The sequence below is a fragment of the Trichogramma pretiosum genome, unplaced genomic scaffold (assembly GCF_000599845.2).
Source record: "Trichogramma pretiosum strain Unisexual culture from Peru unplaced genomic scaffold, Tpre_2.0 scaffold14, whole genome shotgun sequence".
Taxonomy (NCBI): domain Eukaryota; kingdom Metazoa; phylum Arthropoda; class Insecta; order Hymenoptera; family Trichogrammatidae; genus Trichogramma; species Trichogramma pretiosum.
In genome coordinates this window covers 664,892-680,698 of record NW_019641706.1, presented here as the reverse complement: position 1 = coordinate 680,698, position 15,807 = coordinate 664,892, and the positions used below count along the sequence as shown (strand labels likewise).

The following is a 15,807-nucleotide window of genomic DNA, read 5'->3' as shown; positions in this document are numbered from 1 at the left end:
CTAGCTTACAGAGCCTGGCTGGCGCGCGCGAGCTCGCTCACGAAGTACTTCTCTCCAACCACGAGAGGGAAAGTCTACATTCCGTATATAACATCGGGTAATAATAACTGCCGCTGCCGCTGATGCAGTTGCGCGCTTGTGTTATATAGCTCTCTCGCGCTACAACTCCGCCATGGCGAACGAGCCGAGCTCGGATACTATGCACCGCTACGTGTACACCTTGGCGCTTTAATTATATATGTGTGTGTTTATATGTGTATATTTTATTTTATACATATAATACTTATACGTATACGCGAGAGAAGCACACCAAAGTGGATACGCCATCCGGTGATTACAACTTGGCCTTATCGACATCTCTATATTACAGAGATTCCCCTGTCGACCCGATATCGTCGGAGCGGGTATTATGCTCGAGATTTTTTCGAGCCTGCCTGTGGCGTATGTTCCTCGATGGTAATTAGCATTTAAACACGTGCGACACGTCTATCATATTTGCAACAAAATTGCGATTCTCCGTAAAGTTGAAAGGTAAAATTCATTTTTTCTTCGAAATCGAGCTCACGTGTCATACTTCAAGCTAGATCACTTTATGATGCGTATGTAAACCCTCGATAATCCGCGTTATTGGTTGATTATAAACTAAATTATTCAATGCGATACTTTACTGCAGCGGAAAATTGTTGTTCGGTATAAATTTTGCAAGGATTCAATACAGCTAGCGTATATTCAACTATAAATTGGAAAATATAACTCGATGTAGTTCATAGAAGGCGTTTGATTAAATTTTCCTTCGACACAGCAGTTGAATTATTATTCAATCAATGTTTATTTACCCAACTATCCGAAAAACAAATGGTTTAACCGACACATTTATTCGCATTAGTTTATTTCAAATGCTATCAACGTCGAGTCGGACGAGTCGTTACGCGAAGTACTATCATCGATGTTTGTGCTTCGAAACGAAGTTAAAAGAAAAGTAACGACTCCGAGACAGTTATTTTTTATCGAGTAGCTGTGTATACTATATACTGCTGTAGTGGCGCAGTAATCCAGCAAAAAGTCATAACCAGTTGTGCGTATAGACAAACACAATAAGGCGACGACGTGGACGTGCAGCGCGCAAAAGAGACTCTATACTAGGCACGTGAGAGCACCTGCGCATATATGTGAACGTGTGAAAATGCGAAAAGAAGCGACGCGCGAGTTCGCACTGCTGCGAGCTGCGAGCTGTGTTTATACTGGCATAATCATCGTTTTTATTTTTACATATAAGTACACGCGCGCGTGTATCGACTCGCTAAATGGTATCTCGCTCAATCGCCATCGAAGGTGAGAAAATTTATGAAAAATTCACGCCAGTAGGAGGAGACGTTTCATCAATTTGTAGACCTTCGAAGAGATCTGTACTGGAATTTTAATTGAAAATTAAAATTCTGCAAACGTCATTAAACGAGCGTTTGGAAAGTGCTCTCTCGCGCGAGCGAGTCAAGTTCTTAATTCAAGCTCTCTTTCTCTCTCTCTCTCTCTCTCTCTCTCTCTCCCGCAGCTCCGAAAGAGAGAGAGAGACGAGAATATAATTGCACACCCTCTCGAACAAACAACAAACGCGCTAAGCATTTATCAAAGATACTAATTCCAACCTAATAGGCTTATGTGCTTTGATCACGCCTCTCTCTTTCTCTCTCTCTCTCTCTCTCTCTCTCTCTCTCTCTCTCTCTCTCTCTCTCTATACGCACACGCGAGCGCGCGAATTATTATAAATAGTCCCTTGCCTGCGCGCATAAAGGAGTGGTTTCCGCCTGTTATTATTGCACTTACACTTGCTCGATTTGTCATAAATTTTCCTTCCTTATATGCCCCCGTGGACGAAGAGAACGAGAAAGAGATTCAAAGTCTATAAATAATCGACAGTGCGCATGCAGTACATATATACCAGCACAGCTCACTCGCTAGTGGAGGGAAAGTGCCTCATTGGGGCGGTGCCGTCGACGATCTCGTCCCATTGTTGAGAATTATTTTTTCTTCGATACAGTTGTTGCATAAAGGCGCTTATTATGTATTATGTCGCGCCAAGCGCAGCACCGGGATCCTTGTCGTTGTGCTCTCTGCTCGAGCGATAAGCCATCGAGGAAGTGGAGTTCGTATTATATATGGCCGATTCTCTGTGAAATCGAATGGCCAAAAAATTTTTTTTTCTGCAAATATGAAAAACTTGCTGTTCCCGATGTCAGAAATGTCCCCAAATTTTATTAGAATTTTTGGGACCATCTATCACTCTTTTTCAGGGGCCCGAAGTTGGCCATTTTAGGGTTTTTTTGAAATTCATGAAAAATCACAAATATTAAAATAATTCCTGGATTAAAGTAGAATGATTCAAAAGTAAAAGTGCCCAGCAACTTTTTTGTTGGAAATTGTCCAAATTTTCAGAAAAAAAATATGCCAAAGTGATTGGAACAATCTAGGTAAATGTAAAGCAAAAAAACTGCAAAAAAAACATAAAACAAGAAATCTACTCGAGTTCGAACCGGACTTTCATTTCCTAAACTATGTAAAAAGCTTCCCAAAGATGTCAACTACTGCCTGATAAAGTTTTGTAATGGGTCTTAAAGTTTAACTCAATGTAGACAATAATGTATGGCGAAAAACGTGCAAAAAAGGACTGAAAATGGCTGTTTTTGGTGATTTTAGGCATTTTAGGCCCATTTTTGACCTTTTTTGCACGTTTTTCACCACACATTGTTGTCTACATTGAGTTAAACTTTAAGACCCATTACAAAACTTTATCAGGCAGTAGTTGACATCTTTGGGAAGCTTTTTACATAGTTTAGGAAATGAAAGTCCGGTTCGAACTCGAGTAGATTTCTTGTTTTATGTTTTTTTTGCAGTTTTTTTGCTTTACATTTACCTAGATTGTTCCAATCACTTTGGCATATTTTTTTTCTGAAAATTTGGACAATTTCCAACAAAAAAGTTGCTGGGCACTTTTACTTTTGAATCATTCTACTTTAATCCAGGAATTATTTTAATATTTGTGATTTTTCATGAATTTCAAAAAAACCCTAAAATGGCCAACTTCGGGACTCTGAAAAAGAGTGATAGATGGTCCCAAAAATTCTAATAAAATTTGGGGACATTTCTGACATCGGGAACAGCAAGTTTTTCATATTTGCAGAAAAAAAAATTTTTTGGCCATTCGATTTCACAGAGAATCGGCCATATATAAGACGCAAGCGCGGCGCGCGCGTCAAATTTTATGTCTCGATCGACTAGACGTAAAAGTCGCAATATTTTTCCCCTAAATGCGGTGGCGGCGGCGCGGCTTTATAACGCCCGCGCGCGCTCGTGGAGTGGCTCATTTTTTCCGTTCCATGCATCGAAATTCTATATTCTAAGACATAATAAGCACCCAAGTGCCGAATTAACCTAGAATACGAGGAAAATCTCCAAGTGCAGTTAAGATATGCGTAGTATATCGGCGCACGCGTGGTGATTTTAACACTTTCCAACGGTATTAAGCATAATTCCGACGACTACCGCGCGAGCTCTCGTATTCGATTTCCAATTTATACGATTTCATTTTATTTCCTCGCTGCTGCTGCTTTTTTTCTTTCTTTCTTCTTCTTCTGCTCTTACTCCCCCTCTTATCAATCGCAGCAACCCAGTTTTTTACTGGCGAGTGTAATTATTCTATACATGTAAGAGACCATCGATTGCACCGTGTGTATGTGTGAGCGTGTGTGTGTCGCGCACACGACGTCCGGAATAGTGTATATTATACGAGTGTAAAGGGCCAAGCCGTATATACACACATGCCCGATAACCGCAACCTTTCTCATACATTTTTTTTGTGCTCACAATACGTATACGGTACACTCTTGGTTTTGTCCCTCTGCCTGATTTTTTTCTCCATTTTATTTTCATTTTGTTGCTGCAACGAAAGGAAAAAGAAAAAAACCGTCGATATATGTACGTCGAGAAATGCGGTTATATAGATGCAACCTGGCCTGCAAACAAAACACACGCGTTCGACGGTAGAGGTATTCGGTAAACAAGGGAGGATCGAAAATAAAAATAAAATAAAACGTTTTTTACGAAAGAGAAAGACAGAGGCCGAGGGAGAATCCTAACGAAATGTTAAGTCGATTAAACCGCCCCACGAGGCAAAAGATCGAATGCGCCAGGGCGCGAAAGTGCCACCAGATAAGAGATAACAATAATTGAGCTACTGCTGCTACTCGCCTTTTCGTCTCTCTCTCTCTTTTTCTCTCTCTTTCTCGAGAGAGCAGCTGCTTACGTCAGCGGTAATGACATTGTTCCGTTACACAGGACGAGCTGTATATATACAGGACGGCGGCAGCAGGCCTTCATCGAGCTGTGTTTGAACTGTACTTTGGCCCTTTTATACTCGAAATTTATTGCGATCTTTTTTTTTCTGAACTGACGCACCGAAACGAATTAAAATAAAAAAAACTACGACGAACGATATTAGAGGAAGTATTAGATGAACTGACGAAAAAAATCAATCATCCTAAACGTTACGACCGAGTCAGTTCATTTGCGAATTTCTTTTCTTTTTTTTTTCATCATAGAAGTGTACGTTTCGTATTTCTGATGAATAGTCTCTAGAACAGCACCTGCCTCGTATGCAGCGGTGCATGCGCTATACTACGTGCGTCAGACAAACTCAAACTCGTAATTTAACAGCTATGGCAATTTGTCGTCACGTTGGCCGTATTTTCTCTCGTAGTTCTTTTCATTTATTAGTCGTCTATGTCCGCTGTATGCTCGTTTAAATTCGTTGACAAGCGGGGGAAAAAACAAAAAAACAAATAAAGAATAAAAGCGAAACAAGCGACATAAATTACTCGCATTTTTTCATATTTACGTCACGGATAATATTTAGTAAAACTCAAGAATTTACCACTGCTAGTTCTGTGCACGTTATTTTCTGTGAATGCATATTATATAGAGCATAGAGTCCGACCATGTGAGCAAATTATTTCGAAAATAAAAATTAATTTCCCCAGTATTCGTTTCGGTTAACGTGTTTTGTTGAATAAAATTTCGTTATCGCAAACATTTATGCGTTTCAAAATATCAGGACGAAGTATCAAAAATCGAACGAATAAAAAAAGGCTTGAATATGAATATTTTTGATTGCAAGAACTAACATTTTTTTGTCGAAAATTTTTCATACTTTTGATTGCGACCGGGGCAAAAGCTACAGGTTCTTTCTCGTTGAAGTTTTTCCGTGAATATATTCAACCTATACATGAAAAATTCGAGTGTGTACTATGTACGCATTTTGTATGGAAAGGAGACGGAAAAAAACTCCCGTCTCTGTAAGCTATGAAAATGCTTTTTTCATCAAGCGCACAATATTCAAACACACCAGAGAAGTACACCGAGAGAGAGGCAAGCTTACTCGCAGAGGAGCCTTAAAGTTTCGTATATTACTCACAGCGAGAAAAGCTACTTTGTGAAATTTCACTCTTATAGGATATGTATATATCTTCGTCTTTTGAAGTGACTCTTGCCACGGCTGCTTTACAGTAACTTCATCTTATATCGATCGCTGCAAAAGGGATCATTTTACGGGTACTTTTTTTAATTTTTTTTCTCTTCAAAAGCCAATGTGCAATTAATAATTCAGAAATAATGTTCCAGTTCAGAGGATTTTAAAAGCTAAGTGGATTGTGGAAGGTAAAATTTAAAAGGCATTAAGTAGGATTTACAAACGGTACACTTTATTTTTTTCGTCAGTTGTGTTTTATTATTCACACACTATGTGCATTTTGGTGTACACATCAGTTCATCAACATATCGTCATAATCATCATTTACTCATTCACACGCGTAAATTTGGTGGCTGAGAGTTGAGCACTCACATTATACTGCATATATATTTTTTAATGCATTTCGTTGGGCGCTAATTCGATAAATTATGATGCACTGCTGTTATTGATGAAGAAAGGAGAATATTTTATATAAAGATTAAAATTAATGAACAAACGAGTCGGTTACATTTTGATATCGCCGGTGCGTGAAAAGTGTGTGTAAGTGTGCGGGCCACGATCGAAGTGCGCGCTTGGTAATTCGATTGCGGTCCACCTAATTTTTTACACACACGTTGCAGCATGGGCTCATAGAGAATTGTCCGCGTACCAATGTACTATATCTTTGCGTACAAGCGTGCGCATTTTTTCTGCTCTCCAATTTCTCTTTACGTCACTAGTTTTTATTTTTATTTTTTAACATCACGAACACACACATTTATTGAATCGATATTTTTTTACACAATACTTTTATCGAATCAACCTGCTTGTACATTGAGAAAAAGAGAGACGATGATACATTTATTTTCTTAAATAGAGAAAATCCTCTATTAAGCGCTTTCGAATGGTTTTCACTGTGAGTGCGTCAACATATAAATACGTATTACCGTGATTTCGCGCGTTTTGTTTCCTACTTTCCGCATAGGAAATTCGCACGAAAAATTTTTAAGCAACTTCGACAGCTAATAGGTACGTATATGTATCGTTTTCTTGCAATTTTTTAATTACGTAACAATGGACTTTCACTTCTCTATGTATGGGTCTGTAAGTGTGTCTGAGTATGTCTACTATGTACAATCTGAGCCTGTGTCTGTGCAGCTCGAAAGGAACATCTTTCAATAAGAATTGTTTTTTTTTCTCGATTTTTACGGGTAAAGAAAAAAAGTAGTTAAAAATGCATTTGTGCGAAGCTTAATTCAACGACTATTTTTCTTAACAAAATCTACTTAGATACAAAAAGACGTGGGTAATGAATTGGCTTTCATTTGAGTTAGTATCCAGACTTTCCTTCGCGATATAAATCATTGTTTAATTGCAAAAGATCGCCTTTTTCACCAAAGAAGCTGTATTTTATGCACTTTCGTTTATGAAGTTTCACTTTTCGCTATCGTGCGTGAACGTAAATTTTTGTTTTATGCGGCGGTGCTTTATTCTCCAAAAACCGTGCACATAATCGCTTTGCCCGAGATAAAATTTATCAAGCCAGGCCAATTATGAAGAGGACGTTGGCACGAAAAAAAACTTCCTTTTTGGAAAAGCGAAATTTTAAAAAGCAAAACTTGTCGAAATTGAAAAATGTTACCCCGTTTTATAACTTGTGTAAATCTTCCGTCACCCGGGGAAGCAATCGTTAGAAAGTTCACGGATTGATACGTAATCTCTCACGCTTTCGCAAAACCAACGATTGCTCCGATACAGATGGTTATTTTTTTTCAATTCGAGACAGAATTGCGAAATTTTACGGTGAACTTACATATAATACAGTCGAAAGTAGAATTTCTGATCTAATATTTTCGCCAAGCGGAAATCGACATAAGTCTGGGACAACTTTTTGCAACGATATACATCTGACAAATCATAAACGAACGGCAAAAAAGGGCATGACAACGTCTTCGCGCGGTGTATTGTGCTCTTTCTCTCTCCCTCTCTCACGAAAAACATATTTATTCATTTTTCCAGAGGCTGTATATTAGGTGGTGTTTTCCTTGTGGAATATTATTATGCAGGTAAACGCGCGCGCGCAGCAAGCCTATAAGTAGGCGCGTAAATACAGTTTAAAACCACGTAATTCTCCTTTCTCTTTTGCAATAGCCGCTCCGCTCGCGTGTGTGTGTTCAAGCAAGTGTATGCGTTTGTGTGTGCACCTACATAGACGCCAGTTTAGCTTAAAACTCGCATACTTATGTACAGCAACACACGCATCAACACTTACACACAAACAAAAACACAGACAAAAACGAGACAGCCGGGTGCTTTTGAACCGATACAAATCTGCGCACATATACACACGTCAATGGCGTATTCGAACGACGGGTCGAGATAGATGTGGTATCATATACACATTTATATGCACCTTTCTCCTTCGCGAGCACGAGTCATTTTGCCCGAATTCCCGCGCGTACTGTGTATGTGTGTGGTGTTTCGTGTTTCGCGCGAATGTTCCTATCGCAAAACGATAGTCAATTGGAAATCGGTCGACAAAAGTAATAACGTGGTCGATCAATCCGAACCCGATACGTATACCACACTGCAACTGGTGCATTTCTGTGTATGTGTGTGTGTCTATGTATGTGTGTGTGTGTGTCTATGTACAATTGTCGGTATCAATTACGACGAATCGAAAAACTAATCGTGACCGCATGTAACCAGCTACACGATGAATGTAGCAGCGAAGTTGATTACTATTATATGTACCCGATAAACGTGTAGCTGGTGGCGGGTTTTAAAATGAAAAGTTGCACGGTGGAAAAATGAAAAATTACACCGAGCTTGACTGGTGCACAGAAAGAGGAAGATCGGAAGAGAAAGTCGCGAAACGACGACGAAACCCGCAGCGAGAAAAAAGCTGCGGTGCCTGCACTGTTGCCAATGAACAGTTTTACGAATCAGTTCGTGCGGAGCGATAAAAAACAGATTAAGATATTAATTGCGGTGATTTGTGCGCGTTTCGACGCTTCAACTTCGTAGCGCCAATGATTCATGTTATTTCGTCGCGAGTCCAGATGCTAAATCACCCGACACATCCCCACGTACTTATATACTCAAGTTAACTTACACTTCCTTAGTAGATATATACATGTTTGATATTTTATATATTACTATATATGCATAATTAGCGGGGTACATATAGATAAAGCCACGAACCGGCCGTGCGCGTTATCCTCGCTCATAGCATAGTCACACGCACATGTTTTTTTTTTTTACATTATTGACATTGTTTTATCGACGATAAGACCAGACGCACAAACTTACTTTGTATATTTAACTCGTTTGTTCCTTATTTTTTGTTTGTTTTCAACGAAAAGGAAGAAAAAACAGATATCAATGCTCAACTCAAACTCTCAGCCCGTTTAAGTTTTAATCTCTCTCGAAAATTTATCTATATCATACAAATAAATAAGAGAGCAGAGAGAATTGAATTACGATCACTTAACTCCTCTTGGGTCATATAATTATAATTTAATGCTTTTGCTACTCTTTGTTACTTCATCTGCGACGATGAATTTTCCTCGCGCGCTGAAGAAAACATCGTGGTTACGTTTTGTTTATTTTTTTTTCACGCTTTTTTTAGTCACGCGAGAATGAGCGACATCGGTTCGTCGTTAAACAAATTCGAAATGTTTTTTTTTTAACGTTATGCAGGATCACAAATGTTGTTCATTTTTCGAAAAAATTGTTTTACTCTTACGACATTTCGTTATTATTATTAACGACGAACCGAACCGCGATGTGCATGACTTGGCCAAATACGCGTTTTAGTGGCATTTTTTTCCAACTCTCTTATATTAAACATGATATTAAACATGATATAATATCTGCAATGATGTATATTTTCAGACCGACACATTCCGCATATTATTTCAACTCGAACGCCGCTCTGAACCTATTTCTCTCTTTTTTTTTCTTTATTTCGTTTATTTCCACTGAGTTGAATATTATAAGCGAGATACAATTGATCACACAGCGCTCGGAGCAACGAAAAAATTTCTTCGCTTTATTATTTTTTTTTATCCTCCCGTCGCCTCCTCTTTTTATCATCGAATTATTTTGTAAATTTTTCTTTCGTAATTTTCTTACAAATATGCGACATACGGGCAATATCGTACATCGCTCGGAAGTATTTTTTTTTTTTTCTGAAAAAATAGAACAACGTACAATACTCTCGTATACATAATTTACAACTCAATCGATAATTCTTATGCCGAGAATTTCTCGTTGCTCCGTTTGCACTTTTTATTAAAAACAAAAAAAAATACGAATTAATCAAATACTAGGTTTTTTAATCAACCAACACAAGTGTGCACGCGGGGGCTTTTCTACAAATAATTACAATCAACCTTGGTCCTTACAGTTTGCAAATTTTTTCACTGCAGCACTCAAAAGTACACATACACACACGCACACACATAGCAACTCGTGGGTAAATAATACCAAAAAAGACGATTTTGCAGCTTTCTTCGCGCACAATGGCGCTTGTTTTTTATGAGCGTGTGTGTGTGTGTGTGTGTGTGTGTGTTTATGTGCGATTCGTCAGCACAAGTGTTGGTTCATATTCGTGTATGTATATATACAGAACATGTACTTCACGGTGTATGTATACATACACGATAGAGGATACGTATATATATCTATGTATATATATATTGTATATGTATGCACTCAAACGAGTGACTTGAATTTCTATACAGCACTCGTTCCCATTCGACGAGCATACACAAGTCTCGCGCGCGCGCGGAGTTTCCTCTCGCTTTCTCCTGCGCTTTCTCCCGCGCTCGCGCGCGAACTCCGCAATACAAAAGCAGCAGCGTGCACACACTCACACACACACTCACACTCGCACACGCACACACACACACACACACACACACACACACACACACACACACACACACACACACACACACATACATTCACAATTTCGCACGCGCACATTTTTCCGTGATAAAACAGCAATATACACAAGTTAAGGAAAAGTACACGGTGCTATGTAGTAGATAATAGTAGTAGTAGTAGTAGTAGTAGTAGCCCAGATGCGTCGTCGTCTCATTGTACATTTATATTTATAATATAAGTATGTGATTTAGGGAGCAAACAGTTGTTCAACAACAATAACAATCACAACATGTTGCAAATCCGCTGCTGGGCTCGTCGTCGGCGAGCTCCATCACTAGTACTCGACGCTTAACACGATGCTGAGGAGGAGGACGACGATGATGCAGCTCGCTCATCATCCATCATCATTCCTCGGCTTGCAGCAGCGTGCGAAAGTCCTGCTGCAGCTTCGACTCGTGGTAACTCCAGATATCGCTGAAATCCTCGGACTCGTTGTTGTCGTTGGGAAAGGTGAATGAGTCTCTTGTGTTATCGTCACTGCCGCTTTCGATGCCCGACGACGAGTAGGCAGGCGGCGACGACGAGACCGGCGGCGACGACGAGTAGAACTTGATCTCGAGGTCGCGATGGCCATTGGGCGAGGTGACGATCTCCGTCGAGACCTCGAGCAGGCCCAAGCCCGAGTCGTTGGACGCCGTCGACGCTGCGTTAGAGGCAGGTGATGAGGGAGTGGATGCATCGCCGCGCCACGAACCCTTGAGCGCCGAGTCACCAGCTGGGCCACGATCTCCGATCACGCCGACGTCGCGATTGGGCGTCGTTGCTACTTCGTCACTGAAGTAACTGCTGGGGTCGCTCCAGCTTCTTCGCAGGACAGCACCCCCGTTGTTGCTGTTGCTGCTACGTTGGACAATGGTATTATTATCCAGAGCAGCGACAGTCGTAGCGTCGACGTAAAACTCGTGCTCTTGGCAGACGAACGGCTTCGACAGGTGGTAGACCGGCGCTTGTTGTTGATGGATAGGTTGCTGATGGACGACCGCCTCGTAACGCACCGGCGACGTCGCGGACGATTGATGGTGTTGCGACTGCTGGTGTTGCTGATGATGAGCAATGTACCTGGTATTAGGGTAGGCTGTTTGTTGCTGTTGTTGTTGTTGTTGTTGTTGTTGTTGTTGTTGTTGTTGTTGTTGTTGTTGTTGCTGCTGCTGCTGCTGTTGTTGCTCGTCCCACAGCAGAGCCACGGGTTCACAATAGCGACACTGACACACTAATTCGTCGACGGTGCCGTTATTGCCACCGTCGTCGTACACTAGATTCGAGGTGGTTTCTCGCAGGTAACAGGGTGCAGCGCTCGCACTGTGGCGCAAGTAGTGGGCCTTGGCCGCACGACACATGGTCACCGGTAGCACAATATTACGATTATCGTCTAACACTTTCACCTGCACTTGTCGATGTGCAAATCGGCTTTGCTGCTGCTGCTGCTGCTGCTGTTGCCTCGTATCGACGATTTCTTGCTGTGCTTGTAGAGGAGTATTCGCACTGATCAAGTACGTACGCACGTAATTATCTCTGGCACTTTGCTGCTGCTGTTGCTGTTGTTGTTGCTGCTGCTGCTGCTGCTGCATGCGTGTGGACAGGACCCGGTGATGGCCTTTGTAATAGCCACCACTGTCGCTATTGTGATACCTCGCGTCGACGTAATTGCCTCCCGGGTAAGACTGCTTCAACTGTTGCGGCTGCTGCTGCTGGTGCATCGGCATCTGTTCCGGAACCGAGCTCAGCATGACCGATTGATGCTGCTGCTGTTGTTGTTGTTGTTGTTGCTGTTGTTGATCATCCACGCCTTTGATACACTCGCCATTGGCATGCATCACAGCTGGTTTCCGATCTTTCTTTCTGCGTTTACGGGGCTTTATTATTCGCGGTAAGCTGTTCTCGGAATTGTTCGAGCCCGAACTCTCGTCGCTGGCGATGCTCAGAGAGTCGATGCTTGTCCCGTTCGGAGCGTCTTTGGCATCAACGGGTTTCTGTTGTTGTTGTTGTTGCTGTTGTTGTTGAACTTGGTTTTTCACTCTTTGATCTTGCGAATTTATATGGTTTTTATTGTTACTATTAAACCTAGGCGGACAGCGTACGACGTTGTTGCTACACTTGTTGTTGACAGCTTTGTTGTTTAGCTGTCTGTTGTTATTGCCAGGATTACGTCCCGACAGGATAAGCGGAGAGCCTTGTGTATGCACAGCTAGTCTCGACAGAGGTATTCTGTTCTGCATTTGTTGCTGCTGCTGCTGTTGTTGTTGTTGTGGTTGTTGTTGTTGCTGTTGTAATTGTCGATCTACAATTTGATTTGGCGTTCGCTGCTGTTGCTGATTCCTCTGGGGAGTCGTATTGACAGAAACGAGCGGCGTCACGCCTACCCAATTGCCGACCGCACCGAAAGTTTCAGCTCTGTACCCCGTTTGTTTGACCCGAGCTTGCTGCTCCTGCTGCTGTTGCAATTGTTGCTGCTGCTGCTGCTGCTGCTGCTGCTGTTTACGGCAAGCCAATGCTGGTTGCTGTTTCAGGACTTGCTGCTGCTGCCTCGATGAGTGATTAGTCGCTGCGGTGGCATTAGCAACGGCCGATATCAGACAGCTGCCGATGTAGCGCTCGACTTCGATCGTTCCCTGCGACGCCGGGCTCATTGCAATGACTTTCGGCTGTTCTAGAATAATTATAACTAGAACTTCCGCACTACTCTCCGCTAGTTTTCTTCAACTTTTGCAGCTAGCTTTTGCCAACCGACTTCAATAGCCCATTTCACGAACACTCACTGTTATGTCGCACTCGCACAGACACTGTCAATCTGCAAGGGTGCAACTTTTTTCTTATTATCGCGACGATGATTCGAAGCACACTCACGCACACAACACAGAGGAGAGGGTCGAACGTGACGCAGGGAGTGGAGGAGCTTGCAAAGAGCTGTAAGATTCTCACACAGACACGCACTGACGTCGCGCGATGGGTGGAAGCTCTTTTTGAACTATGGTAGGCGAAGAACTTAGACCCGCATCGTGGTTATATTTTTATAATATTACTATCGTATGGCGCGTCTGGTTTATCTTGCCTTTTTTTTATTATATATAATAATCTATAACTATATATAACGGTGCGCACGAATCGACCAGACGTGCCAGCGGCCGGAACGACACTGAGAGTCGGCTGGTGTGCCGGGCTCGCTCGCTGCTTGTCTGCCTGCGCTGCTATACACCTCTACCTACTACTACTACTACTACTACCACCAGCTTTTCCCACCACCACCAGCCGTTGCCGCTCGTGACTGCGGCGGGTGCGGGAGAAGGACGGCGTGAGCGAGAGATGGCAAAGTCGCTGCTGCTGCTGCTATGCTACTATGCTATATACGTTCGCGCACGCTCTCTTTGGCGCGAGGGCATTGCTGCTGCTGCTATATATGTTATAAAAGCTAGAGAGAGAACAGCACATCCATATTCCCCTACTCCGTGGCATTTTATATTTTGCGCTATATATCTGTAAGTGCAGCAGCAAAGAGACCCGATGTGCATGTGTGTAGTTATATACATGCACGTATCGCGCGTCTGCTTCCTACTCCAGATACGGTGCAGCGCGCGCGAGAGGGACCAAGAGAGACGCTTTCCTTCCGCTCAAGTGCAGACTTTCGATATTTATCTCTATCTCTCCCTCTAGCTCTATCTTTCTCTTTTTGAGGATAATATATACACGAGAGAGGCGACGGCGGCTAAACCGACGATGACGATGATAATGATGCATTTGTGTTCGTAAAGCAGCAGACAATTACAAGGCGCAGCTAAACTGAAGGCATTTTAAATTTGAGTGGGTGGAATTCGACCGACCGACACTGTAGCAAGAGCAGCGCGCGGGTGTCTCCGTGGTATATAAGGCAATTAATGGGGGTAATATCGGCAATGAAACTTTCACAAAGGCCTGCTGCGGTTTGGGAGGACGATTAAAGCTTATACGAGGCCAAAGCCCCTGATTTCGCCACTGTAATTGTGTCTTAAAAAGTTCGCTACGCGAAACGAAAGAGGTTGAATTCAGATGCACGCGCTCATTTTTAAAAGCAAAGGTAGTACCGATTAATTCAACAAATCTATATTTCCGTCATGTGTCCAAGGAAATAGATCCTTGAATAACTCCAAGTATACAAATGCATCGTTTAAACATTTATTATATATCAATTTAAAAACTTGTATCGACCATATCCTTTTTTTCTAAATCACACATCTTTGAATCAACGGTGTGCAAATGGAAAAAATGCGCCCATCATCTTCCAAACGATCCTTCTAGCTGCCTCCTCAGAGAAAGTGACTGCGTACATATAAATGTACATAAGACGATGCAGCAGCAGTAAAGGAAGACGAAGAAGGAGGAGGAGGAGGAGAAGAGGAAGACAACAAGATAGAGGAATAGAACTCATCTACGCCAGCGTACGAATAACATGGCTTAGTGCATCTGGGACACGGCTGAGCGAGAAAGAGAGAGAGAGAGAGAGAGAGAGAGAGAGAGAGAGAGAGAGAGAGAGAGAGAGAGAGACGAAGAGAGCGACAGAGAGAGAGACAGAGAAGTGGGTCGGTCTAGTCATCAATCGCCTAGAGGCTCTCCGTGAGCTCTCTCGATATAATACCGCGTTCACGCGATCGCAGGCGCAGGAGAATCGACCGAGCCTTGATGCAACGGATTTGACTCGATCCTTATAATGCCATGGCTCTCGAAAATGTGTGTCCTTTTGTGTATGTGTGTGCGCTGCTGCGGGGAGCTGTTTTTACATCTATTTATACTTTTATTCTTTTTTCTGTACACGAGTGTAGAGTTGGACGAGAGGTAGCAGCAGCAAACATAATGTATTATATTAGATATTAGACGATGATGGATTTTCATAATTTACCGTTAGAAATAATTTACGGTGAGCTTATCGATCGACGGCTGTATACGCGTGGAGTGTGTTGACTAATGACTTTTACATGCACTAGGCGCGCGCGAGCCAGCGACTTATCAGATTGCACGTTGTCATGGTTATACGCACCCGATACGTTCGCGTACTTCCACCTTGCTTCGTCTCTGGCTCTGTTTTTTTTTCACCCGCGCGCTCCTCTACCCGTGCACGTATGCGCGCGCGCGCGTTGGAATCGAATAGCGAAAAAAGAAAATTTCACTTTCCTGTTTATCGAGCTGGCTGCTCCTGATACACCTGAAGTAAGCAGTTCGAAGTAAATTATTTTAATGGAAGCGCATGGCAAAATAAAGAATAAAAAAAATAATCGACTACCCGAGTCATGAAGTGCAAAAGAGCGCGAACTGCCGTAGTATGTTGTATGTGTTGTATACATAACTGCTCGTTCTAAAAATTCACTTTCTAAAAGCTTACAGAGCGTAAT

At 42.2% G+C, this 15,807-nt stretch overlaps 2 protein-coding genes across 5 annotated transcripts in view; both read right to left on the bottom strand.

The window, feature by feature from the left end:
- Positions 1 to 15,807, bottom strand: part of LOC106657073 (CCR4-NOT transcription complex subunit 6-like) — a 299,859-nt gene that overhangs the window by 216,195 nt on the left and 67,857 nt on the right. The window lies entirely within an intron of this gene.
- Positions 5,552 to 14,921, bottom strand: LOC106657072 (putative uncharacterized protein DDB_G0271606). Its single transcript, XM_023463032.1, has one exon. The coding sequence runs from the start codon at positions 13,075 to 13,077 to the stop codon at positions 10,795 to 10,797; it is 2,283 nt and encodes a 760-aa protein (XP_023318800.1). The 5' UTR covers positions 13,078 to 14,921; the 3' UTR covers positions 5,552 to 10,794.